This window comes from Carcharhinus amblyrhynchos, chromosome 4 (genome assembly GCF_965287045.1).
Source record: "Carcharhinus amblyrhynchos chromosome 4, sCarAmb.v2.hapA, whole genome shotgun sequence".
Taxonomy (NCBI): Eukaryota; Metazoa; Chordata; class Chondrichthyes; order Carcharhiniformes; family Carcharhinidae; genus Carcharhinus; species Carcharhinus amblyrhynchos.
The window spans coordinates 12,186,790-12,211,961 of NC_137327.1; the positions used below are offsets into that span (position 1 = coordinate 12,186,790).

General features: G+C 46.0%; 1 protein-coding gene across 1 annotated transcript in view; it reads left to right on the plus strand.

The window, feature by feature from the left end:
- LOC145342508 (meckelin-like) overlaps nt 1–25,172 on the plus strand; it is a 92,248-nt gene that overhangs the window by 61,677 nt on the left and 5,399 nt on the right. The window contains exons 19-25 of the mRNA XM_080188070.1: nt 1,526–1,625; nt 4,056–4,186; nt 11,441–11,581; nt 14,120–14,200; nt 16,664–16,780; nt 17,473–17,589; nt 19,350–19,454. Coding sequence (XP_080044196.1) covers nt 1,526–1,625; nt 4,056–4,186; nt 11,441–11,581; nt 14,120–14,200; nt 16,664–16,780; nt 17,473–17,589; nt 19,350–19,454 — 792 coding nt within the window. The remainder of the gene's footprint in view (nt 1–1,525; nt 1,626–4,055; nt 4,187–11,440; nt 11,582–14,119; nt 14,201–16,663; nt 16,781–17,472; nt 17,590–19,349; nt 19,455–25,172) is intronic.

Below are 25,172 nucleotides of genomic sequence, written 5' to 3' on the forward strand. Positions count from 1 at the left end.
TCCTTGCACACGCGGAGTCACGGCCAAGACACAATTCCAGGTGAACTTATTTCAGAGACAGGTTAAGTACTTGAGGCAGGAAATGCTGATGTACACTGTCTTTTCCTGACCTTATCTCCATGCGCCAGTCACACTCCCTGATGGAAGCGTGTGGCCTAACCGCACAGATCTTCTGGTGCTTGTCACAGCCCAACACATGACTGCAGTCAAAAGCTATGTAAAAATCTACAATTCCTCACCACTGACCAGTCATCAATCTATCAGCCTACTTTATCCTTCCACTCCTCCCCCTCCGTCCCTGGTAAGCCGGGGGTAGGGGGTTCCTGAGGACTGCAGCTGACGAAGACAGCCCTGCTCAAATCCGATCACTCGGAAAATGTTTACACAGAGAATTTGAGTGTGTTGCAAGTTATTTTGAAGCTTTGCCACGTGACCTGTAAGAATCCAACACAAACCTTCTCCCATGAGTGGGAACAATATGTTCATACGGAAGCTGATTTTGTTGTTTTGGGAGAGAACAGAGTTTGCAGCACTGCCGTGTAGGTGTTGTCATGTAGAATCATCGAATCCCTAAAGTACAGAAGGAGGTCATTTGGCCCGTTGAGTCTGCATTAACTCCCTGACAGAGTATCTTATCCAGGCCCTCTCTGCTGCCCTATCCCCGTAACCCCATACATTTACCATAGCTAATGTCCCAAACCTACACATCTTGGGACACTGAGGGAGAATTTAGCATGGCCAGTTCACCTAACCTGCATGTCTTTCGGAGGAAACCCATGCAGGCAAAGAGAGAACATGCAGACTCCACACAGACAGTCACCCGAGGCCGGAGTTGAACCCGCGTCCCTGGAGCTGTGAGGCAGTAGTGCTAACCACTGTGCCACCATGTGTTTAGGCATAAAGCAAATTAACTTCTTTAAGATTTGTACAACGGTGAAAGGTGCGCCGACATTTTTGTGAAATCATCTTTAGTATAAAGATTACAACTACACGTAAATTCCTTTAATCCATAGAGAATTTATCAATAAAAATGCAGAGTGGCAGGAGTGATGTAAACAGACCTTTCTCTTTCATTCTGGGATGGTCAAAGTCATTCAATTTTTGGTGCAAACGTTCTGAAGACACAAACTGATCGAGCAAAGTCAGAGTTCAGCCCTGAATAATCTGATTCTCAATGAAGATGAAGCTGAGATCCAGACATTTGTTTAGTAATTATTTACAGAACCAATAAGCAACATTTATGTCTGGACACTGTCTGACCATATTGTTAGGATAAGGAGATCTCTTGTGGTAAAATTAGAGGCGAAAACTACGCGTAATGGGTGAGATTTTACCAGCTCACCCAGCATGGGAATCGGAGCAGGCGAGGGGCAGTGCATAGGAAAGTCCCTTGACCTCGGGTGGAATTATATGGTTTCACGATGAGCGAGGGCGTAAAATCCTGCCCTGTATCTTTCTTGATGTGAGTGCCTCTTAAGATTCGCAAACCAGACTGCCTAACTTTGGGACTTTGGGTTTCTTACAGGCCCTGGAACTGATTCACATCCTCATTGTTCAGGTGACGGTATCGATCTTCCTGATCGACTGGGAAAAGCCAAAAGGCAGACCAGTTTCGAAACCAGCAGGTAAAGTTCACCTGGTGTAGTGCTGTGATTGAAGATAAGTATTGGGATGGCATGGTAGCACAGTGATTAGCAATGCTGCTTCATAACTCCAGGGACCTGGGTTCGATTCCTGGCTTGGGTCACATTCTCCTCATGTCTGCGTGGGTTTGCTCTGGTTTCCTCCCACAATCCAAAGATGTGCGGGTTAGGTCGATTGGCCATGTAGTTAGAGGGATTAGCGGGTAGATATGTGGGGGTAGGGCCTGGGTGGGATTGTGGTTGGTGCAGACACAATGGGCCCAATGGCCTCTTCCTGCACTGTAAGATTTCTATGAAGTGTTCATATTGGGCTGCCATATTTTCTACATCACAATAGCACTGGAAAGGGTGCAGAGGAGATTTACCGGGCTGTTGCTTGGGCTGGAGTGTTTTAGTTATAAAGAAAGATTGGACAGACTGGGGTTGTTTTCCTTGAAGCAGAGGAGACTGAGTGGGGAGATGATTGAGATGTACAAAATTATGAGGGGCACAGATAGGTTGGGTAAGATGTGGAGATGCCAACGTTGGACTGGGGTAGGCTGACAACACCTCATTAAAGTCCAACAGGTTTATTTGGTAGCACGAGCTTTCAGAGCTCACCAAATGAAGGAGTGGGGCTCCAAAAGCTTGTGCTGCCAAATAAACCTGTTGGATTTTAACCTGATGTTGTGAGACTACTTACTACGGATAGAGTAGACAGGAAGAAACTTTTCCCCTTGCTGGAGGGATCAATGACCAGGTTGCATAGATTTTAAGGTAAGGGGCAGGAGGTGGAGACAGATTCACACAGCGAGTGGTTAGGATCTGGAATGCACTGTCTGAGAGTGTGGTGGAGACAGATTCACACAGTGAGTGGTTAGGAATTGGAATGCACTGTCTGAGAGTGTGGTGGAGACAGATTCACACAGCGAGTGGTTAGGATCTGGAATGCACTGTCTGAGAGTGTGGTGGAGACAGATTCACACAGTGAGTGGTTAGGAATTGGAATGCACTGTCTGAGAGTGTGGTGGAGACAGATTCACACAGCGAGTGGTTAGGATCTGGAATGCACTGTCTGAGAGTGTGGTGGAGACAGATTCACACAGTGAGTGGTTAGGATCTGGAATGCACTGTCTGAGAGTGTGGTGGAGACAGATTCACACAGTGAGTGGTTAGGATCTGGAATGCACTGTCTGAGAGTGTGGTGGAGACAGATTCACACAGTGAGTGGTTAGGATCTGGAATGCACTGTCTGAGAGTGTGGGGGAGACAATGTCAGTTGTGTCTTTCAAAAGAGAATTGGGTAAGTTGCTGATGAGAAGATATTTGCAGGATTTTGGGGGAGTGGGACTAGCTAAATTGCTCTTGCAGAGATCTAGCATGATCCTCATGGGCCAAATGGCTTCCTCCGTAAAGGAACATTATTGATTCTATTCTATGATTCAAGCTTTTCCTCAACTCTTCACGTTATATTGTTTTGGGCGAGGCAAGTAAATGTATTCTCTCCAAATTTGCAGATGAAACAAAGTTGGGTGGGAGGGTGAAGAGATGCTTCAGTGTAATTTGGACAGGCTGAGTGTGTGGAAGATAATGTGGATAAATGTGAGGTTATCCAGTTCTGTAGCAAAGGCGGATTATTATTTGAATGGGCATAAACTGAAAGAGGTGGATACTCAGTGAGACCTTGGTGTCCTTGTGCATCAGTTGCTGAAAGTAAGTACGCAGGTACAGCAGACAGTAAAGAAGGCAAATGGTATGCTGGCCTTCATAGCGAGAGGATTTGAGTATAGCAATAGGGATGTTTTACAAGGTGTTGGTGAGAAACGCCTGGAATATTGTGTGCATTTTGGTATCCTTACCTGAGGGAGTACAGCACGGGTTTCCCAGGCTGATTCCTGGGATGGCAACTCTGTCATATAAGGACACACTAAGTCAGTTAGGATTATATTCACTGGAGGTTAGAAGAGTGAGAAGGAAACTTACAAAATTCTGACTGAAAGAATGTTCCCGATGGTGGGGGTGTCCAGACTCAGGGGTCATAGTTTGGGGATAAGGGGGTAAATATTTTGTGACTGAGGTAAGGAAGGATTTATTCACCCAGACAGTGGTGAGTGTTTGGAATTCACCACCACAGAAAGTAATTGAGGCCAAAGCGTTGTGTGATTCCAAGAAGGAATTAGATTTGGCTCGGGGGGCTAAAGGGATCAAGGGATATGGGAGGAAGGGGGGATCAGGATATTGAATTTGATGATCAGCCGCAGTCAAAGTGAGTGACGGAACAGGCTCGAAGGGCCAATTAGCCTCCCCCTGCACTGTAGATTCTGTGTACGTTTGTAAAACAGACAACGATTTCCTGCTGTTGAGTATCTTTGGTTTATTAACTGCTGCATATCTTGCTGATGGCTCACCACACTGAAATGGTCCTTTCTGCAGCAAACAGCACGACTCCCTCCTCAGTTAGTATCTGGAGAACCTATTTCATCGCCAACGAGTGGAATGAGATCCAGACGAAGAGAAAGATAAACCCAATCCTGCAAATCTTTGTCATTCTGTTACTGCTGGAGGTAGGTGGCAGCTTCACTTTGACCCAATCAATCTGGTAATAAACTCCAGGGGAAAAGTTTGGCTTTTACCTCCAGCTCTGCCCAATACCAGTGGAGGATTGAATAATTAGTACAGCTTCCTATGTCTGTGTGGGTGGCACCAACTGCAGCAGCATCTGTCGAAATGTTACAAGATTGAGTTTAAAAAAAGACTCGCAAGTTCGAGTTTCCTGCTGCAGGAGTTCCTGAATGTTGGGCTCAGATCCTTTGGGGCTTTTTTCTCCTGGCACACTTTTGAAGGTTCAGTGAAAGTTCCTGGTGAAGCTGTTGTGGAGCGATAGAGTCTGTGGTCACTGCAGTGGTGGAGTGTGGAGTCTGTATTAACCACAATCGTGGGCTGCCTGCACGTTCCTCCTCATTCTCCTGTTTGCACGTTCTCCTGGAGTTTGCACATTCTCCTCGTGTCTGCGTGGGTCTCCACCGGGTGTTCCGGTTTCCTGCCACAGTCCAAAGATGTGCGGGTTAGGTTGATTGGCCGTGCTAAGAAATTGCCCCTTAGTGTCCAGGGATGTGTAGGTTAGCGGGATTAGTGGGTATAACATGTAGGGATCTGGGGGTAGGGCCTGGGTGGGATTGTGTTCGGTGCAGACTTGATGGGCCGAAGGGCCTCTTTCTGCACGGTAGGGTTCTATGATTCAATGGCCTCAGCCCCCTTCCACCCCAGCACACATCATGGGAAACTCCACCCCACCCGCATTTGAGGCTCCCGAGAAGGGCTGCCCTGTTGGCAGTGTGCCCTGGTGCTGCCCCCTGCACTGCCCCCCTCCCCCCAGCATTGCCCCTTGACGCCTTTTGGCACTGCTGGGTAGACCTAACCTGATAGTACTAACCTGTGCCAAGGGGCAGTCACCTAAAGAAAGAGCCTGAGACTCCAAAAGCTCGTGCTGCCAAGTAAACCTGTTAGACTTTAACCTGGTGTTGTTGTGAGACTTCTTACCAAGGGACAGTGACAGGGCACTGTCTGGGCATGGCCCTTCCCCCACCCCAGGGAGGGGGAGGGGGGGCGACAATTGCCTTTATAGCCCTGGAGAGACCCCCTTGGCTAATGCACGTGTTTGATTAGCTGTTGTGAAGCTCGCAACCGTGACATTGCATCGCCAAGGTATTAATATTCAAGAGGGGTGGGTGGCAGAGGGGCCGGGCGAGTAGATTAAAATGTATTCGAATCTGTTTAAATGAGGTCCCCGCTCTTTCTGGGATTTATATTAACTGTAATGGCAAGCGTGAGAGTCTGTATTAACTGTAACAGAGTGTGCTGGAGTCAATTAGCTGTAACAGAGTGTGGTGGAGTCTGTATTAACTGTAGTGGAGGAGTGCTGGTATTATATTATTTGATTTGATTTGTTATTGTCACCATGTATTAACATACAGTGAAAGTATTGTTCCTTGTGTGCTATACAGACAAAGCATACCGTACATAGAGAAGGAAAGGAGAGAGTGCAGAATGTAGTTTACAGTCATAGCTAGGGTGTAGAGAAAAATCAACTTAATATAAGGTAGGTCCACACAGAAGCCTGATAGAAAAAGCTGTGCTTGAGTCGGTTGTTACATGTGCTCAGACTTTTGTATTGTTTTCCCAATGGAAGAAGGTGGGAGAGAGTATGTCCAGGTTGTGTAGGGAACTTAATTATGCTGGCTGCTTTTCCGCTGCAGCGGGTAAAGTCAATGGATGGGAGGCTGATTTGAGTGATGGATTGGGCTTCAATCCTTTCTAGTTTCTTGAGGTCTTGGGCAGAGCAGGAGCCGTACCAAGCTGTGATACAACCAGAAAAAATGCTTTTTATGGTGAATCTGTAAAAGTTGGTGAGAGTCATAGCGGACATGCCGAATTTCCTTAGCTTCCTGAGAAAGTAAAGGCATTGGTGGGCTTTCTTAACTATAGCATCAGTGTGGAGGGACCAGGACAGGTTGTTGGTGATCTGGAAACTTGAAGCTCTCGACCCTTTATACTTATTCCCTATTGATGTAGGCAGGGGCAGGTTCTCCACTATGATTTCTGAAGTCGATGACTATCTCCTTCAGTTTGTTGACATTGAGGGAGAGATTATTGTCATTGCGCCAGATTCTCTATCTCTTTCCTGTAGTTCCTCATTGTTTAAGATCTGACCCACTATGGTGGTTTCGTCAGCAAACTTGAAAACCGAGTTGGAGGGGAATTTGGCCACACAGTCATAGGTGTATAAGGAGTATAATAAGGGGCTGAGGACACAGCCTTGTAGGATGGAGAGGGTTGGAGTCTATAATAATGGCAAAGGAGAGCGTTTGAATCTGTATTGACTGTAATGGGAATTTTGGAGACAGTATTGATTGTAATAGGGAGTGTTGGAATCTATATTGACTGAAATGGGGAGTGTTGGAATCTGTACTGACTGTAATGGGAAGTATTGGAGTCTGTACTGACTGTAATGGGGAGTGTTGGAGTCTTACTGATTGTAATGGGGAGTGTTGGAGTCTGTATTGACTGTAATGGGGAGTGTTGGAATCTGCACTGACTGTAATGGGGAGTGTTGGAATCTGTACTGACTGTAATGGGGAGTGTTGGAGTCTGTACGGACTGTAATGGGGAATGTTGGAGTCTGTACGGACTGTAATGGGGAGTGTTGGAGTCTGTATCGACTGTAATGGGGAGTGTTGGAGTCTGTATCGACTGTAATGGGGAGTGTTGGAGTCTGTATTGACTGTAATGGTGAGTGTTGGAGTCTGTATTGACTGTAATGGTGAGTGTTGGAGTCTGTATTGACTGTAATGGGGAGTGTTGGAGTCTGTATTGACTGTAATGGTGAGTGTTGGAATCTGTATTGACTGTAATGGTGAGTGTTGGAGTCTGTATTGACTGTAATGGGGAGTGTTGGAGTCTGTATTGACTGTAATGGGGAGTGTTGGAGTCTGTATTGACTGTAATGGGGAGTGTTGGAATCTGTACTGACTGTAATGGGGAGTGTTGGAGTCTGTACTGACTGTAATGGGGAATGTTGGAGTCTGTACTGACTGTAATGGGGAGTGTTGGAGCCTGTATCGACTGTAATGGTGAGTGTTGGAGTCTGTATCGACTGTAATGGGGAGTGTTGGAGTCTGTATCGACTGTAATGGTGAGTGTTGGAGTCTGTATCGACTGTAATGGGGAGTGTTGGAGTCTGTATTGACTGTAATGGGGAGTGTTGGAGTCTGTATTGACTGTAATGGGGAGTGTTGGAGTCTGTATTGACTGTAATGGTGAGTGTTGGAGTCTGTATTGACTGTAATGGGGAGTGTTGGAGTCTGTATTGACTGTAATGGTGAGTGTTGGAGTCTGTATTGACTGTAATGGTGAGTGTTGGAGTCTGTACTGACTGTAATGGTGAGTGTTGGAGTTTGTATTGACTGTAATGTGGAGTGTTAAGTCTTTGGTGAATCTAATATCAGGGTATGGGAATCTCATTAGCTGATATTGGAGTTTTGGAACTCTGTGGTAGGTCTGATGACAGAGACTCTCTGGTGGATTTAACAGTTAAGGTCCACTACGCCCCATGTACTCTGTGACTGAATGCAGAGGATTCCTTTACAGCTGCTGTGTTGCACTGCTGTACACCTAGACCCACTGGCTGTGAGTTTATGTTCAGCTATAATCTGAACTCACCCATCTCATCTTTTTCCCAAGCGGTCAATTTTCTCTCAAGCATTCAGCCCAACTGCAGGAATCGACCCGCAACTTACATCCTCGTTCATTGGAGTATTCTCTCTTCAGGAGAGCTGCTTATCTGTACTCATCTGGCGAGATGGTACCTCGAGTCAAGGAATGTCAAGACCACAACAGTTAGTCAGTCAGAACGTCATGAGTAAAAATTCCATCCATGAAAAAATGTGTTTTCCTTAGCAATGTAGCAAGACTCAAATCAACTGGAGTGTAACTGGTGACTGATGCGCGTTAAATTGAGATGGCGCTGGGGGGAAGGGATGGGCATGAGTGATGAAGGAAGAGGGTGAAAGATTACAGGGCTATTTCCCAATCTGTTAGCGCCCGCCCTCGAGCTACTTTTTTTTTACCCAGGGAAAGAATCCCATTATTCCCTCAGGTTGGTTGGAAATTAGTTTGCGGTCTGGCGCAGGCAGGATTAGAATGCGAGAACACAAAATTCCCTCAAGTTACTATCGTTTGGGGATTAGTGACCTTCTGCATGCAAAATTCCTCTGGCCACTTTTCAAAGAAGCAAAGCGAATTCCTGTCTGTGTAGCTGGACTGGAGATCTGTCTTCTATCAAATGGGCAGGAAGAAATGCTTTATTTGTTCCAGATCACCAGTCACTAGGACAGCGTGTCGGAAAATTCTGAGCAGCTCTCAAAACTCCCCATATTTCTTCCTTCTGGTTGCTGTTTAAAGGTTAATTAAGATGCTTGCTGGTGATTTTTCCCAGCCTTCAGAAGAAACCGTCAAAATTAATAAGAAAACTTTATCTAATCCAGTCATTATTTGACAGTGCACTCAATTTAAGAATATTAATTGGATGTTTTTGTGCCCTGAATGTTTTGTCAAAGTGATGTGTGAATTTTAAGAGTGGTGCCTTTTCGAAGAAATGGAATTGCAGCACTCCCAGGGTCTGTGTACAATGTTTAAAGATAAAGGAGTTACAGTAATATTCACTCCAATCCCCCACCGCCACCCTCCTGTCCAAGGCAGTGATTACCACAAGCTCATTCATTGGCCATGAGTGAGTCGTGGTAGTGGTTATCAGTGTGTACGTTGACCGGGGGAATACACTCTGAATACAGTCCTCACCCCAGGGAACCCGCGTCAAATTCCCCTCCAACTCGATTTTCGAGTTTGCTGATACCACCACCAGCGTGGGTCAGATCTCAAACAGTGTTGGAGTACAGGAAAGAGCTAGAGAATCTGGTGAACTGGTGCGATGACAATAATCTCTCCCTCAATGTCAACAAAACGAAGGAGATAGTCATGAACTTCAGGAAGCGTAGTGGAAGGCATGCCCCTGTTTACATTCATAGAATCCCTACAGTGTAGGAGGAGGCCATTCGGCCCATCGAGCCTGCATTGACAACAATCCCACCAAGCCCTATCGCCGCATATTTACCCTGCTAATCTCCCTGACATCTGCCTGCCACTAAGGAGCAATTTAGCACGGCCAATTAACCTAACCCGCACATTTTTGAACTGTGAGAGGAAGCCGGAGCACCTGGAGGAAACCCATGCAAAGATGGGGGTACATGCAAGCTCCACACAGACAGGCATCCAAGCCAGGAATTGAACCCAGGTCCCTGACGCTGTGAGGCAACAGTGCTAACCATTGTGCTACCGTGCCACCCCAACCATGTCCCCATGGTTTATGTCCCTAACCATGTTAAATTGCCCTGTAGTGTCAGGAGGATTAGCAGGGTAAATGTGTGGGGTTATGGTGATAGGGCCTGGGTGGGATTGTGGTGAGTGCAGGCTCAATGGGCCAAATGGCCTCTTCTGCATTGTAGGGATTCTATGATTCTAAGTCTCAGTCCTGATCTTGCAGGCAGTGCAAGGTCATACCCACTTTGTTTACACATCTTTTGATAGTGTCTTGTCCCGTCTGCCATCTTTCAAGTCAAGTATTCAAGCCGGTCGACCAGACTTCACCTTCTGATGCTTCAGATTAAGAGACTACCCCATGCGTGTAAGGTTACTCACCATACTGGCCTGTAGTCCAAGTGTCACTGAACGTAGCAGGAAAGAGGCCTTCTAATCGAGCCAGAGACAGCTTGTTCGGGCTTGAAAGATGGAAAGCAAAGATGTCGGCTGGCATTTTCCAGCCGCGCTCGCCCCAAAACCGGACAACCCCGTCCAGGGTCAAAGGACCTTTGCATGGCCCGTGACCTGCCCGCTCCGATACTGTGGCAGGCGGGACAGGAAAATCCCCCCCACCCCCACAACCCATAGTCTAAGTATCAACAATGCACAAGGCTGGGGAAAACAGTTATTGATTAATTCATCAAAGCACAGTCATAGTTGGGTTAAGGTCAATCTCTGCCAATTACAAAATGACTTGAAGTATTCATTATGGGCTTCAAATTGTGAGCAAAGCAAAATTACAAAATTCACGGCTGCGAGCTGGCAGGCCTCAGGCCTGTGCCGTGGACGGCTGTCACTGGAGGTTGGGTAGGGAGTCACCAACCACGGTTTGGTCTATCTTTCAGTTTGATTTGATTTGATTTATTGTTGTCACATGTATTAGCGCACAGTGAAAAGTATTGTTCCTTGCGTGCCATACAGACAAAGCATACTGTTCATAGAGAAGGGAAGGAGAGAGTGCAGAATGTTCTAGTCGTAGCTAGGGTGTAGCGAAAGATCAATTTAGTGCGAGATAGGTCCATTCAAAAGTCTAATGGCAGCAGGGAAGAAGCTGTTCTTCTGTCAGGTGGTATGTGACCTCAGACTTTTGTATCCCTATCCCGATGGAAGAAGGTGGAAGGGCCGTGTGGGGTCCTTAATTATGCTGGCTGCTTTTCCGAGGCAGTGGGAAGTGTAAACAGTGTCAGTGGATGGGAGGCTGGTTTGCGTGATGGATTGGGCTACATTCATGACCTTTTGTAGTTTCTTGCGGCCTTGGGCAGAGCAGGAGCCCATACCAAGTTGTGATACAACCGGAAAGAATGCTCTGTTTGGTGTATCTGTAAAAGTTGCATCTGGGGAGGTGAGGGGGGTGGGGGGAGGAAACGCTCGAGAACAGGAGAGTCCAATCCTGCCCCTTTCCCTGAAGCAATAGAAAAGATTTGAACTTGGATGGGCAAACGGTTCTCTGGTGAGGTTACCAAGCAGAAATCTGAGAAAGGAAATAAATGATCTCAGACCTAGAATGGACTTCATGATTCATGGTCCCAGTTCTTAGGGGACAAGAAGGATGACTGTCTGCACCTGCCCTCTAACAGGTTCAAAGTTAGATGTTTACATGCCAGAAGGAAATTATTCAGTCCATTCTATCTGTGTCGAAACTTTCCTGGAACATGAGGAAACAAATTCCCATGCGCTTCCCAATTGCCCTGTGCCCTCCTCCACTTCAAATATTTATTCACTTTGCCCTTAAAAGGAGTAATGTTCTTAACCTCAACAACTGCCCATGGCAAAACATTCCATACTCCAATGATCATCTGCGTAAATAAATTTCTGTTAGTCTTTCTCCTTCGCGGCTTGTAAAAGACACAATCTTGGCAGATGTAACGAGTTGCTGTATCTGCCTTACATATTTTTAATTCCAGATCATTGGCTTAAAGAACCTCACTAGGAGAGATCTGAATCTGAATCTACATCCAGGATCTGAAGTTACTCTGGCTCCCTGGAGTCCCATTCTCCGATACGGAATAGCAGTATCCATGTGGCTGGCAGTTGGTTTAGCTCAAGTAAGTTGTCCCAGTTTCTTTCATTTATATATTTGGAGCCCTGACCCGGATAAATGGAAAACACTGTTTTTCACAGGCCGGAATCCCAACAGTGCGGAAGGCTATTCGGCCCATCAAGCCTGCACCAACAACAATCCCACCCAGGTCCTATCCCCACGTATTTACCCTATTAATGCCCATGATGATAAGGGATAATTGAACATGAACAACCAGCCTAACCCGCACATCTTTGGACTGTGGGAGGAAGCCAGGGCAGCTGGGGAGAACGTGCAAACGCTACGCAGCCAGTGACCCAAGCCGGGAATCGAACCCGGGTCCCTGGCGCTGTGAGGCAGCAGTGCTAACCACTGTGCCACCCTGTTGCCATCAGAATCAGGAGATAGAACGACCATAGACTCGCCTCCCTGTTCTATCACAAACGCATTTCTCCTTCACATGTCTGCCATGGTGCTGGCAGTGAAGGAGCAGCTTTCCATCAAGAGATGATTAGTTGAAATATAAATCTATTTAGGAATTTGAACTGTCAGGCACGTGACAGACATCATAGTTTCTGGCACACAAGAACAAGAAATGGAAAGGAATCGAAGCGCCCTTCATGATCTCAAGACATCGCAAAGTGGTTTGCAGCCAGTGAAGTACTTTTTTGAAGTTTATTCACTGTTGTGATGTTGGAAACACCACAGCCAATTTGTGCACAGCATGTTCCCGTAAATAGCAACAGATAATGGGGAAATTCCGATTGGCGTTGGCAGAGTGGTCTTCGCAGGCCCCTTAGGGGACCCCCGGTAATTGGTTAGCGTCTGTTTGCAGGGGGTGGCTATCACACCCAGAGCTTGATGAAAGGTCACAGATCCCTAACGCTACTCTGGGTTTTCACTGCTTTAGTTTGAGAGCCATTTAAAGATGGTGGGTGGCTCCCACTTTTGGGAATCCCGACCCCATTCCCAGGCTGGCTGATTTTTGGGTGTATCTTTAAAGCGTGTGGGCTGGTTCTGTCAAAAGCACACACTTGGCATTCCCAACCTGGCAGGTTCCACAGGCATATCTCACTCTACCCCAATGTCCATGGAGTCAGGCCAAGATTTTAAAGACCTCACAACCCCTCAAGGGAATAGTGAACACTAGTTTGTGCGAGGGAATCGTTATAAAGGCAAGTTCTGAAAGGTCCTCCTCATGCCCCCTGTATCAAGCTCTGCTCTTCCATCCACCCATGTTCTCATTTCAAGCACTTCAGTGCCCATGAACCTATGGAACTAACGCTGTATAGAACTAATGAACCCGATAGTGACAGTAGGATGGTCTAAAAAATGCTTTGAAAAAGTCATTCATTCATAACTTTCTACGATGTTGAAAAAACTCATTTCAGTGTAAGGCAATGAAAGTGGCAATTGTCCACACCCCTTAAAGTATCAATAATGAAAACCACGAGACCACATAATGTTGTATAAACACACATTGTGAAATCGACAGCAAAGATCAGAGAACCTGAGCTATCAATCAAGCAATACTTTCTCTAGGGTGCAGCTGTCTCAACAAGAGTAATGGTTTTCCGGGCTCTGAACCAAACATCATTATCCATGCTCCCTAAAGAAACAGTTTACTCCGTATACTTTCCTCACCTTCTCCCTGTAGTCCTGCACATCCCTGCTTCTCAAATAATAGTCCAATTTCCTCTTGAAAGCCTTAATAGACTCTGACTGCACTATGCAGTGTATTCCAGATCTTAAACAATTTCTAGCTTTAAAAATGTTTCTCTCATCCCCATTGCATCTCTTCCCAGTTATCGTAAATCTGTTCCCCCAGTTCTTGATCCTTCCATCAATGGGAATGTTTCTCCCTACCTACTCTGGCCCAGATCCCTACTGATTTTGAATGTTTCTATCAAATCGCCTCTCAACTTTCTCCAAACAAAACAGTCCCAACTTCTCCCATCTGTCAACGTCTTTGAGGTTTCTCATCCCTGGGAACATTCTCGTGAACCTTATCTGCTTCTCTTGGGTCTTCACATCCTTGCTGAAGTGTTGCACTTAGAAATGAGCGCGATATTTCCGTGACACACTCACGCTGAATGTGAGTTTACCTCAGATAGATGTTTCACGGGTTGTGAACATTTCCCACTTCCCTAATGGTGGCAAGTAACGAGCTTGTTTGATGCCCTTGTTTATTTGTATCTGTTATGGATGAAAGTGATGCTCGATCGGTACGGCAGACATCAGTTACTTACCTGACACTAATTCACCCATTACACCTACTGTCAGTCACTGGCAGGTCCCTGAGTGTCACCTCTGACAAACGCCTCCCCTTGCTTTCTCCTTCTCTCCTGGAGGAGCAGGTCATTGTGTCTCATTATTGACACAACTCAATCCACGAGGAGAAGCAGATGGGACAACATATGGTACCATCCACCCCCTCAACCCTCACCACAGAGGTGGAGCATAAATACTCTGTGCCGGCTTACTAACTTAAAAATAATCACACACTGAGATGGTTCGGAATTGAGCTAACTGCGTTAACTGGAGATATTCCAACCTTTTGCAGGTAATCTTCTGTGTTGGATTCTGTGAGAGATTTGTGGAAGACAAGATTCAGCAGTTTGTCGACCTGTGCTCTGTGAGCAATGTGAGTATTCAGCTTCCTGCTCTGCTAGCCTGCACGTAGCCCAGTTACTGCACAGTTACTGAGGTACAAATGGAGAGGAACGTTGTCACTGTCTCAGTGGGACTGGGTCACACCATCTTGTGTCTTCCCTTGGTCTTTATGGAGTTTGATGGCTTCAGTCAGTTCTCAAGTCAGAACACTATAATTGATCTCAGTGCCACTGGGCTAAGGAATAATGTTAAAGTTTATTTATTAGTTGTCACAAATAGGCTTACATTAACACTGCAATGAAGTTACTGTGAAAATCTCCTAGTCACCACACTCTGGCGCCTGTTCGGGTACACTGAGGGAGAATTTAGCATGGCCAATGCAGCTAACCAGCACATCTTTCAGACTGTAGGGGGAAACCAGAGCACCCAGAGGAAACCCAGACACTGGGAAAACAGAACTCCACACAGACAGTGACCCAAGCCGGGAATTGAACCCAGGTCCCTGGTGCAGTGAGACAGCAGTTCAAACCACCGTGCCACCCATGGAATAAAAATAAGGAGTAAAAATAAAACCAGTCAGTGTTCCCAAAGGGCCTGTTTCTCTGATTATTACCCAGACGCTGGCTGGGAAGTGTGAGGGTGTGGACTTCTGGTGTGGCCATTCACAGTTAAGTTACTTGCCTATACTGTCTGAATGGCCATTGAGGGGTAGGACTGGGAGACTCCCACGATCAGAGTGACTGCACCCAAACTGAGCATGGGCTTTCTGGAGAAAATGGGAATTATCAGTTGCGCAAAATAAAAGTCCTAGGAGTGGGACTTTCGGACTGTGATTTTGGAAAGGAGCAGTGGCAAAATTCCAAGGAATAGTTTTCAACAAACAAGGAGGCAAAAATTTCCCCGAGGATGGACAGGAAAGGCTGGACCTGTTTTTTTATTCCTTCGTGGGACATGGGCGTTGCGGGCTGTCCAGCATTTATTGCCCATCCCTCGTTGTCCTTGTTCAGAGGCTAGTTGAGAGTCAACCACATTGCTGTGGCTTTGGAGTCACATGCAGAGCAGACTGGGTGGGGACGGCAGATTTCCTTCCCTAAAGGACATGAGTGAACCAGATGGGTTTTTCCAACAGTCGATAATGGTTTCATGGTCATCAGTAGATTCTTACTTCATCTGCCATTTGCCGTGGCGGGATTCGAACCCAGTCCTTAGAACATTAGCCGAGTTTCTGGATTGACTGTCCAGTGATAATCTTACCACAGGACCTTTGTATTGCTAATCTGACGATGTAATCCAAGGCCATTGTCTTTCCATATAATTCTGACAGTACAGAAAAGGGCCATTCAGCCCATCGAGTCTTCACCTACTGTCTGAAACAGCAGCCCACCCAGGGCCTTTCCTCCGCTCCAGGACTTCAAGAGGCCTCGCTCTGATTGAACTCTTTGTTTTCCTTAAATCTTTTTAAACTCTGCACGTCCGAACCAGCATTTGCCGATCAAGTGGCGGCCACCAGTTTCACGGACCCTGCGGACCCCATTTGGGAACCCCTGAGCTAGAAGGATAAGGGCAGCAGTAATATGGGGGCACCATCACCTTGAAGTTCCCCTCCAAGTCACTCACCATCCTGACTTGGAAACATTTCGCTGTTCCTGCACTGTTGCTGAGTCAAAGACCTGGGAATTCCCTCCCTAACAGCACTGTGAGAGTACCTACACCACATGGACAGCAGCAGTACAAGAAGGTAGCTCATTACCACCTTCTCATGGGCAATTAGGGATGGGCAATAAATGATGGTCTCACCAGTGATGCCCACATCTCACAAATGAATTTAAAAAATCATTTTTTGTGTGACGTTGATTAAATATTGGCCAGACATGAGGGATAAGTCCCCTGCTCTTCTTTGGAATAGTGTCATGGGATCTTTTCCATTCACCCACGCAGACAGATAAGGCTTTAGTTCTACATTTCTCCCGAAAGGTGACATCTCCAGCAGCCCAGTGCTGTGTCGGTGCTGCATGGGGATGTTTCGGTGCTGCATGGGGGTGTCAGCCTCGCTTTATGTCCCAAGCCTGGAGTGGGACTTGAACCAAGAGCCATTGTGATTCAGAGGTGAACGTGCTCGCACTTGAACCATTGCTGACACCCACACGTGAAACAACCTCGGAAGAATCCCCTTGATATGCCAGTGCAGTGTAGGATAAATAGCCAAGAAGCTACTGTAAAAGAAAAGTGATTTAACAACCTAACTTTATTTTCAAACTTCTCTTAAATCACTTTGCTAATCGACCTCTTCCCTCCTCCCAGATTTCTGACTCCTGTTAAGAATCCTATTTTCCAATAAAGCCATTCTAAGCTAGCTCACCAAGTTGATTGTCCCTGTTATTGATCCAAATGTCACTGTCCAAAATAGAGTTTAGAATAGAAATATCAACATAATTTTCTTTTATATCTGTGTCAAAAGTATGAATAAGTATTTTTTGAATACAATTGCATCCAGGTATCGGTTCTGGTCTTACTGCACAGGTGTTATGGTTACTATATCCACGGGCGATCGGTACATGGACAAGCTGACATTGGTATGGAGTCGATGTATCTCAACCTCAAGAAAGAAGAGGTAATCAGATGATGCAGTTTACCATACAAGGGCAGATTGATCTTAATAAATCGCAACTTGCACTCAAAGAACATTAAAGAACAGTAGCAGGAGTAGACTATGGGCCCCCCAAACATGTTCCTCCATTCAGCTTTTAACTCAGGTTAAAATTTATTTATTAGTGTCACGAGCAGGCTGACATCAACATTACAATAAAGTTACTGTGAAAATTCTCTAGTCGCCACACTCCAGCACCTGTTCGGGTTACACTGAGGGAGAATTTAGCACGGCCAATGCACCTAACCAGCACGTCTTTCAGACTGTGGGAGGAAACCAGAGCACCCGGAGGAAACCCATGCAGACATGGGGAGAACATGCAGACTCCACACAGAGAGTGATCCAAGCCAGGAATTGAACCCAGGTCCCTGGGACTGTGAGGTAGCAGTGCTAACCACTGTGCCACCGTGCTGCCTGTTTACACAAACTTCCATCCAAGAGGGTGTGTTTTCCAGTCAGAGTTACATCAGTCCAGGGGAACCAGTGGTTTCGGGGCAGGAAAACCTACGCACGGAGGGAATGACAATGACTGCGCATCAGAGAGACCAATGATGAAATTGACCTGATTAGGGCGGAAATGGGGAAACAGAGAGGTTAGTGTTCGGGAAGGGTCAGAATTGGCAGAGCCTCCTAATCTTCCACTCTTTTTACCACAGGATAATCTTTGTGCAATGAGAGGCCTGGAACCCAACATGGATGTCCAGACCTTTGAGGTCCTAATTTCGAATAAAGTCAGACAACAGTACGATCGGATACTCTCACCACTCAATGAGGTAATTTGAGTTTTAGTAATAACCAGTAAATAACATTCTGCAAGGACATTAACCGATTCGGCAGCCTAATAATCCAGGACCCGGGCAGAAAGAAATTGGCAGGTGTGGCCCCCGCCACCAAGGCGGATCCAAAATAAAACAGCAGTGCCAGGAACCCCGAAACCTGGGTGCCATTTTTAAAGGGTGACCCAATTTCCGATAAAAAGACAGGACCTGCCAAGTGCACACAGGGAAGCCCCCCACCCCCATATATCGATAAGGGAAACACTCCTCCCTCCACTCCAATGGAGCTTCCCAGAGGGGCTACCCCTTAGCACTGGTAGTGCCAGGCTACTGCCGGGCCATGTCCCTCAGCAAGCTTTGCAAATTTACGGGTTTCCCTGGATCCTGAATCCCCGCTGCCCTGAATCCCGCAGATGGACAGGATGGCCTCAAGATCCCACCCAAGGTTTCGAGTCCAATAGAAATTTACTTTGAAACGGTCCTGATGAAGAGTCATACGGACTGGAAAGAGGCTTTCAGTTGGGTGGGATTCTCCAATCTTGTTTGTATCTGCCTCACTGCCGGCGAGAACGGAGAATTCGGCGCTCAACCAAAACTCCAGCAGGACTGGACAATCCCAGAAACGGACGAGGTTGGAGGTTGCCAGCAGTTAATTCTCTGCATTGAGAGAACCTGCTGAGCTTCTCCAGCACTTTCAGTTGTTTTTCCACCATAAGCTGCTTGTCTTTGTATTCCCTGGGAGGGATTTTCCAGCCACGTTCACCCCAGAACCAGAAAATCTTCCCGAGGTCAATGGGCCTTTGCATACCCCCCTCCCCCGCCCACCATGCTGCAATTCCCAAGGCGGATGGAATGGGAAAATTCCCCTCCCACGATCTCATATGGCAATGCTTTCTCGACCTGCCCTGCTGCCTTCAATGATTTGATCACATATACCCCCCACATCTTCTTACTCCTGCACCCACATTGGAATTATATCCTCTTTTCTCACTCTCTTTTGCCTTATTCCTCCTCCCAATGTGTATCACTACACACTTCTCTGCAATAGCTTTTATCTGTCGCCTGTCTGCCCATTCACTTTTGAAATTGATCAATATCCCCACAGTTCACGATACTTCCATGTTTCCTGTCATCTGCGCATAGCGGAATTGTGCCCCGTGGACCCAAGTCTAGAGCATCGATATGGATTAAGGGGAGCAATGGTCCTTGGGGAACCTCACTTCCTCCAGTCTGCTAAACAGCTCACTTCCTCTTGCTGGCACTCAGCCAGGTTGTGCCTCTTTCCTGATTATTTCATGAGCTTTAACTTTGCTGACAAGCCTTTCATGTGGCACGTTATCAAATGTCTTCTTTTTAAGTCCATTTACATCACATCGACCACAGTACCTTCTCTGTAACCTCATCAAAAAACTCTGGCCAGTTAAATGTGAATTATCCTTCGTAGACCTGGATTGGCTTCCCTTAATTAATCCTCATTTGTCCGAGCGACTGTTAATTTTATCCCAGCTCACTGTTCTCTCTCTAACCACAGTGCTGCTGAGTTTATGATTTGAATTTTAAAGACTTGAACAAGTTGGAGAGACGGTGCCTCCATGTTGAAGTGCCCTGTCTCTGATTTACTTTCCCATTTCAGTCTGCTGCACCTCCGAGTGGTTTTCTGGCTTGGTGAGCAAGAACGCGAACCTAACGCAGACTGTGACCTTGGAGTTCTGCTCTCCTACCGGTCATTATTTCCTACGTATTTTTCATTATTAAAGGCAGCAAGAGGAAACCGAAGTGGCCGTGAGGATTCAGCCACTCTGCAGCAGAACCTGAAAGCCTACTTCACAATGAATAAGTTCCTTTCATCCTTCCTGGAACATGTGAGTCGCTGTCTTTCATTTTGCTTGTCTACTGAGTGTGCGTGCGTGTGGGATATTGTCAGTTAATGTGTGGGATGCTGCGTGCACATTGGGATAAAAGGATGTTGGAAATTGATTGACTTTTTTTGACTGTGTGGTGTAAAAACCAAGGGGGAACTCATCTGGGTACCATTCACCATGTAGTGAGTGAAAATGCTGACCTCTCACCTGTGTCACCCATTCCCCCAACACTGGCAGAAGGCCTCAGTTATCTTCGGGATGCTATAATTTAATCCGCTATCAGTATATCTCACTACAAGCCACTATCCAAGTCACTTAATTTTAAACAATTCCAATATTGTCTCCTGTCCAATAAAGTGTCTTGAGCTGAACCAGACTAATCCCATCATTAGACCAATAAGGCCAGCAGTTAATATATTATTTCCGGTGCTGAAGGACCTGATCACACTTGTGACTGAAACCACAGTACATTACTTCTGGGTGTTTTTCATATTTGTTCAAGTGATGTGAGCATCAGTAGCTAGGCCAGCATTTAATGCTTATCCCTAACTACCCTTGAGAATGCGGTGGTGAGCTAACATCTTGAGCTGCTGCAGTCCCTGAGGTGTATGTACACGTACATACTTCTTACTGTGGTGTATTGCCTGGTGTACAGTCTCTGAGGTGTACGTACGTCCACAATGTTAGGAAGAGAGTTCCAGGATTTTGACCCAGCGACACTGAAGGAACAGCAATATATTTCCAATCAGGTTGATGAGCAAACTTCCAGATAGTGGTAATCCCATGAATCTGCTGCCTTTATCCTACTAGGTGGTAGTGGCTGTGGTTTTGGAAGATGCTGTCAAAGGTGCCTTGGTGAGTTGCTGCAGTGCACAGTACATACTGCTGCTACTGTATGTTGGTGATGAAGGGAGTGGATATTTAAGGTGTGGTGCCAATCAAGGGGTTGCTTTGTCCTGGATAATGTCAAGCTCTTTGTGTGTTGTTGGAGCTACACTTATCCAGGCAAGTGGAGAGTATTCCGTCACACTCCTGACTTGTGCCTTGTAGATGATGGACAGGATTTGGGGAGCTGGGAGGTGAGTTACTCTCTACAGCATTCCCAGCCTCTCACCTGCTGTTGTAGTCACAGTATTAATGTGGCTGACCCTGGATTTTAATAGTAGGGAATTCAGGGATGATAATACCATTGAATGGCAAGGGGGAGATGGTTAGATTCCCTCTTGTTGGAGATGGTGTCAAGAAACAGAAGCAGTTTTAAGTAATTTATATTTGTATTTATGGATATTAGAAATAGTTTTGAATAAGTTTAACTTTGTGTTTCTGTATTCCAGAAAGATTAATAACTTCAGCTTGGCTCAGATGCATACATGGTAATGAGGGTTTACGAGGTGAAAGCAAACAGGACTTCAAGGGAAACTGCATTATTGCTTAGCAACCAGGGGCCCACACTAGGTCAGAAAGAACTTTTGAATGAGTTGTAAATTGGACTCAGGAGAAGCTAGACAAGAACAAGGAAGCTGCAGCAAACAGACTTCCCAAAAGAAAGTCCAAGAAAGCAGAGAAAATGCTCTGAGGTAAAGAGCTGCTGAAGTAGATTTAAAGTCGGCTACGTGAGAAACCAGACATCCGAGGTAAATCAAAAGATTGGCGACACCTTAATACAGCTTGTGAAGCAGTAGTGTTCAGTTGGCATGGGATTGTGTGGGAGCTTGAATATACATGGGGCAATACAAGGCAGAGAAGTATCAAAAGGAGAGATTGGAATCCTGGAGTTGGATCCTTGGTGAAGGCAGCTGAGAGAAAGCTTTGTTTGGGGAAAGATTCGAAGCATGTTCTTTGAGGGCAGAGTTTAGAAACTCTCTTGAGGAAATCAGAGATCCAATGAGACCTGTTGGCTTACAATGTGATAAGTATCTGGGGAAATTTGATGTGGAATCCACCAAAGTTGTATTGGGTGGCATCTGTTACTTGATTTCAGAGTGTGGTGTGCCTGACCACACTTGGCCTGTTTATTTACATGTATTTACTGAGAGCACTAGGGTATAAGATAAATTTTGTAACTTGTCTTACCCTTACAAACCTGTGTAAATCTGTAAAAAGATTGGCAAGTGCCAAAATCAGCACCCGGCCCACCATATTTAAGTAGATTAGGTTTGTTAACGAACCAATTAACCATGACAGTACACTGCAGGCATAAAACGTTTGGTGTGACCATTCAGGCAGGAATAGGTAGCCCAATTTTTAAAAATAAATTATTCAAAGGGCGGGAAATGGGGGAGGGGGTGGACTAATTTTTGGGGATGCCCAGACTCTTAAATACAGCCCTGCCCCTTTCCATCCCCTCCCTGACCTTTAGGAACCATCCCTCCCCAAAGCCCCAGGCTTATCTGGCACCGGATTCCATGGACCTTCCTCCTCCTCCTCTTGCAGCCCTGGCAGTGCCCATTAAGATGCTCTTGATGTTTCCAGGACTGATGGAGCTGCCCCACCAATCGGAATGGCCGGTGGTTTCCGGGAGCGGGACTTAAATCCTCAGCGAGGGGTGGAAAACCCACTCGGCCTTTGTTTAGCTCTCCCATGCTGCGTTAGGGCGGGATGGAAATGGAGTAGGCCGGTTCCAGTTCAAGCCTTCAGGCCTTTCCAGTGGTATCCATGTTCCCGAGAAGTGAATTTTTAAAAATGTCCTGTAGAAATATTGGGCTCTAATAACTGAGGGCGACACGGTGGCACAGTGGTTAGCACTGCTGCCTCACAGTGCCAGGGACCCGAGTTCAATTCCAGCAATGGGTGACTGTCTGTGTGGAGTTTGCACATTCTCCCCGTGTCTGCATGGGTTTCCTCTGGGTGCTCCGATTTCCTCCCACAATCCGAAGATGTGCAGATTCGGCGGATTGGCCATGCTAAATTGTCCCTTAGGGTCAGAAGGATTAGCAGGGTGAATATGTGGGGTTACGGGGATAGGGTCTGGTTAGGATTATTGTCGATGTAGACTCAATGGGCTGAATGGCCTCCTTCTGCACTGTAGGATTCTATGATTCTATAATAATTGGTGACCAGAGACTAACAACAGTGGATGTTTATGAACAGTAACTGGGCACCTCTTACATGTTGCATCTCTGCTCACACTCTGGGAGAACTCCCGTGCTCCTGACACATGACCCCCTTTTGTACCTGTGTCATCCCAACATCCATGTAACCATGGGGTCCACATGTACGTTCAGGAAATTGCTTGTCGACACCCACAAGCTAACTCTCGGTGATGACTGAGGCAGAGACCGAGAGGGTGCAGTCCCGGGGGACTTGTGGAGGGCTGTAAATTGACGAGAGAAAATGATGACCACCATCTGAACCTCCTTCATCTTTACAAAGCGAAAGAAAACCCCCACAAGTCAGAAAGTTTGATTCTGAATGAGAGCATCGTCCCCAGGGTGCAGAGAATGGTTTTGGCGTTAAGATGTCTTTTAAGAAGCTGGTCAAAATGAATTTAAACACGCAGCTGTCCTGCTGTCAGCCGTCCAAAATGACAATGAGTCTGACTCGAAGAGCTTCATACCGACCAGTCAATCAATGTTCACAACAACAGTGTGACCCTTTGCTCTTTGCAGTGGGGGAAAGATACTTATAGAGGGATCTACTCATCGGGTCAAAGACAGGGCTCACTCAGAAATGTGTTTTTAATAATTCGCTTGACAGCTGCTTAGACCCTGGGTGTGGTTAATCAGTGAACCCTATCTGCAAAAATAGAAGTCTGTTTTTAAACAGCAAAATATGTCAAAGCAACAGGACTGTAGGATTTGTTTCTTAAAGGAGCAGGCCAGATCTGAACTAATTTTAAATAACATGAAATAACATGATGTTCCTTTCTCCTCGCCCTGCGAATGTATTTATTTTCGTCTTCACTCTTTGGGTTTGCTGCATCTTATTTACCATTATTGCTTGGGTGGTATGTGGTGCAGTGGTTAACATTGCTGCCTCACAGTGCCAGGGACCCAGATTCAATCCCCAGCCTTGGGTCACTGTCTGTGTGGAGTCTGCATATTCTCCCCGTGTCTGCATGGGTTTCCTCTGGGTGCTCCAGTTTCCTCCCACAGTCTGAAAAACGTGCTGGGTAAGTGCTAAATTCTCCCTCAGTGTACCCGCACAGGTGCTAGAGCATGGCGGCTAGGGGATTTTCACAGTAATTTCAGAACAGGGAAGTATAGACCAGTCAGCCTAACGTCAGTACTGGGGAAGTTTCTAGAGTTTATTATTGAGGATATCATAACTCGGCATTTGGAAGGCAGTGGTGTAATCAGACAAAGTCAGCATGGCCTTACATGCTTGGCGAATCCATTGGAATTTTTAAAGTGTGCAACTTGTAGTTGACTGAGGAGAACCAGTGGATGTGGTTTATTTAGACTTTCAGAAGGCTTTCGATACGGTCTCACATAATAGACTACTATGAAAAGATAAAATGCATGGGATTGCAGGTAAGGTCTTGAGATGGATGGAAAGCTGGTTAGCAGATTGGAAGCAAAGAGTTGGCATAAATGGGTCTTTTTCTGAATGGCAGTCAGTGATTGGTGGGGTTCCGCAGGGATCTGTGCTAGGACCCCAACCCCAATCATTATATATTAATGATTTGGAAGGGGGAACTGAATGTCTTATCTCCAACTATGAAGATGATACAAAATCAAGTGGGAGGGTGAGCTGTGAAGGGGATGCAGAGATGCTTCATTGTGATTTGGACAGGCTGAGTATGTGGGCATTTGCATGGCAGATGCAGTATAATGTGGATAAATGTGAGGTTATCCACTTTGAGAACGATAAAAGGAAGACAGATTATTACTTGAATGGGTATAAGTTGAGAGAGGTGATACTCAACAAGACCTTGGAGTCCTTGTGCATCAGTCGCTGAAATTAAATGCGCAGGTTCAGCAGACAGTAAAAAAGGCAAATAGTATGTTGGCTTTCATAGCGAGAGGATTTGAGGATAGGGATAGGGATGGGGATGTTTTGTTGCAATTGTATAGAGCATTGGTGAGGCCACACCTGGAGCACTGTGGGCAGTTTTGGTGTCCTTATCTGCAGAAGGATGTCCTTGCTCTCAAGGAAGTACAGCGAAAGTTTACCAGATTAACTTCATGGATAGCAGGTCTGTCATATGAGGAGAGACTGAGTCAGTTAGGATTATATTCATTGGAGTTTAGAAGAGTGAGAGGCATCTCATAGAAACTTATAAAATTCTGACAGTATTAGACAGAAAGAATCAGAAAGAATGTTCCCAATGGTGGGGGAATCCAGAATTAGGAGTCACAGTTTAAGAATAAGGGGTGCCTTTTTTTTCAGCGATACTCAAATTCTGTACTACAAATGTCTATTTAGTTTTTAACACATAGAAGAAGAGTTGTGACTGGTTGTCTCACTGGAATCTATGCCACAATTTGTTTACCACCACAGTGGCTTGGCTGGCATTCCCCTCAGCCCTTAAGTCAACACTTTGTGAGTTCACTTCAGGACATTGAGCTCATAATCTAGGCTACGAATCCAGTGCACTGTAATGTTGAGTGAGGCGTCAAACTGAGGCTTTGTCTGTCGACCAAAGTGGATGTAAAAGACCCCTTTGCACCATTTGTAGGGAAGCAAGTTTTTCTGATGCTCTGGTCAATCCTCAACCGATGCCATCAAATGTAGATTAACTGGTCGTTTATTTAGTTTTGATTTGTGGGATCTTGC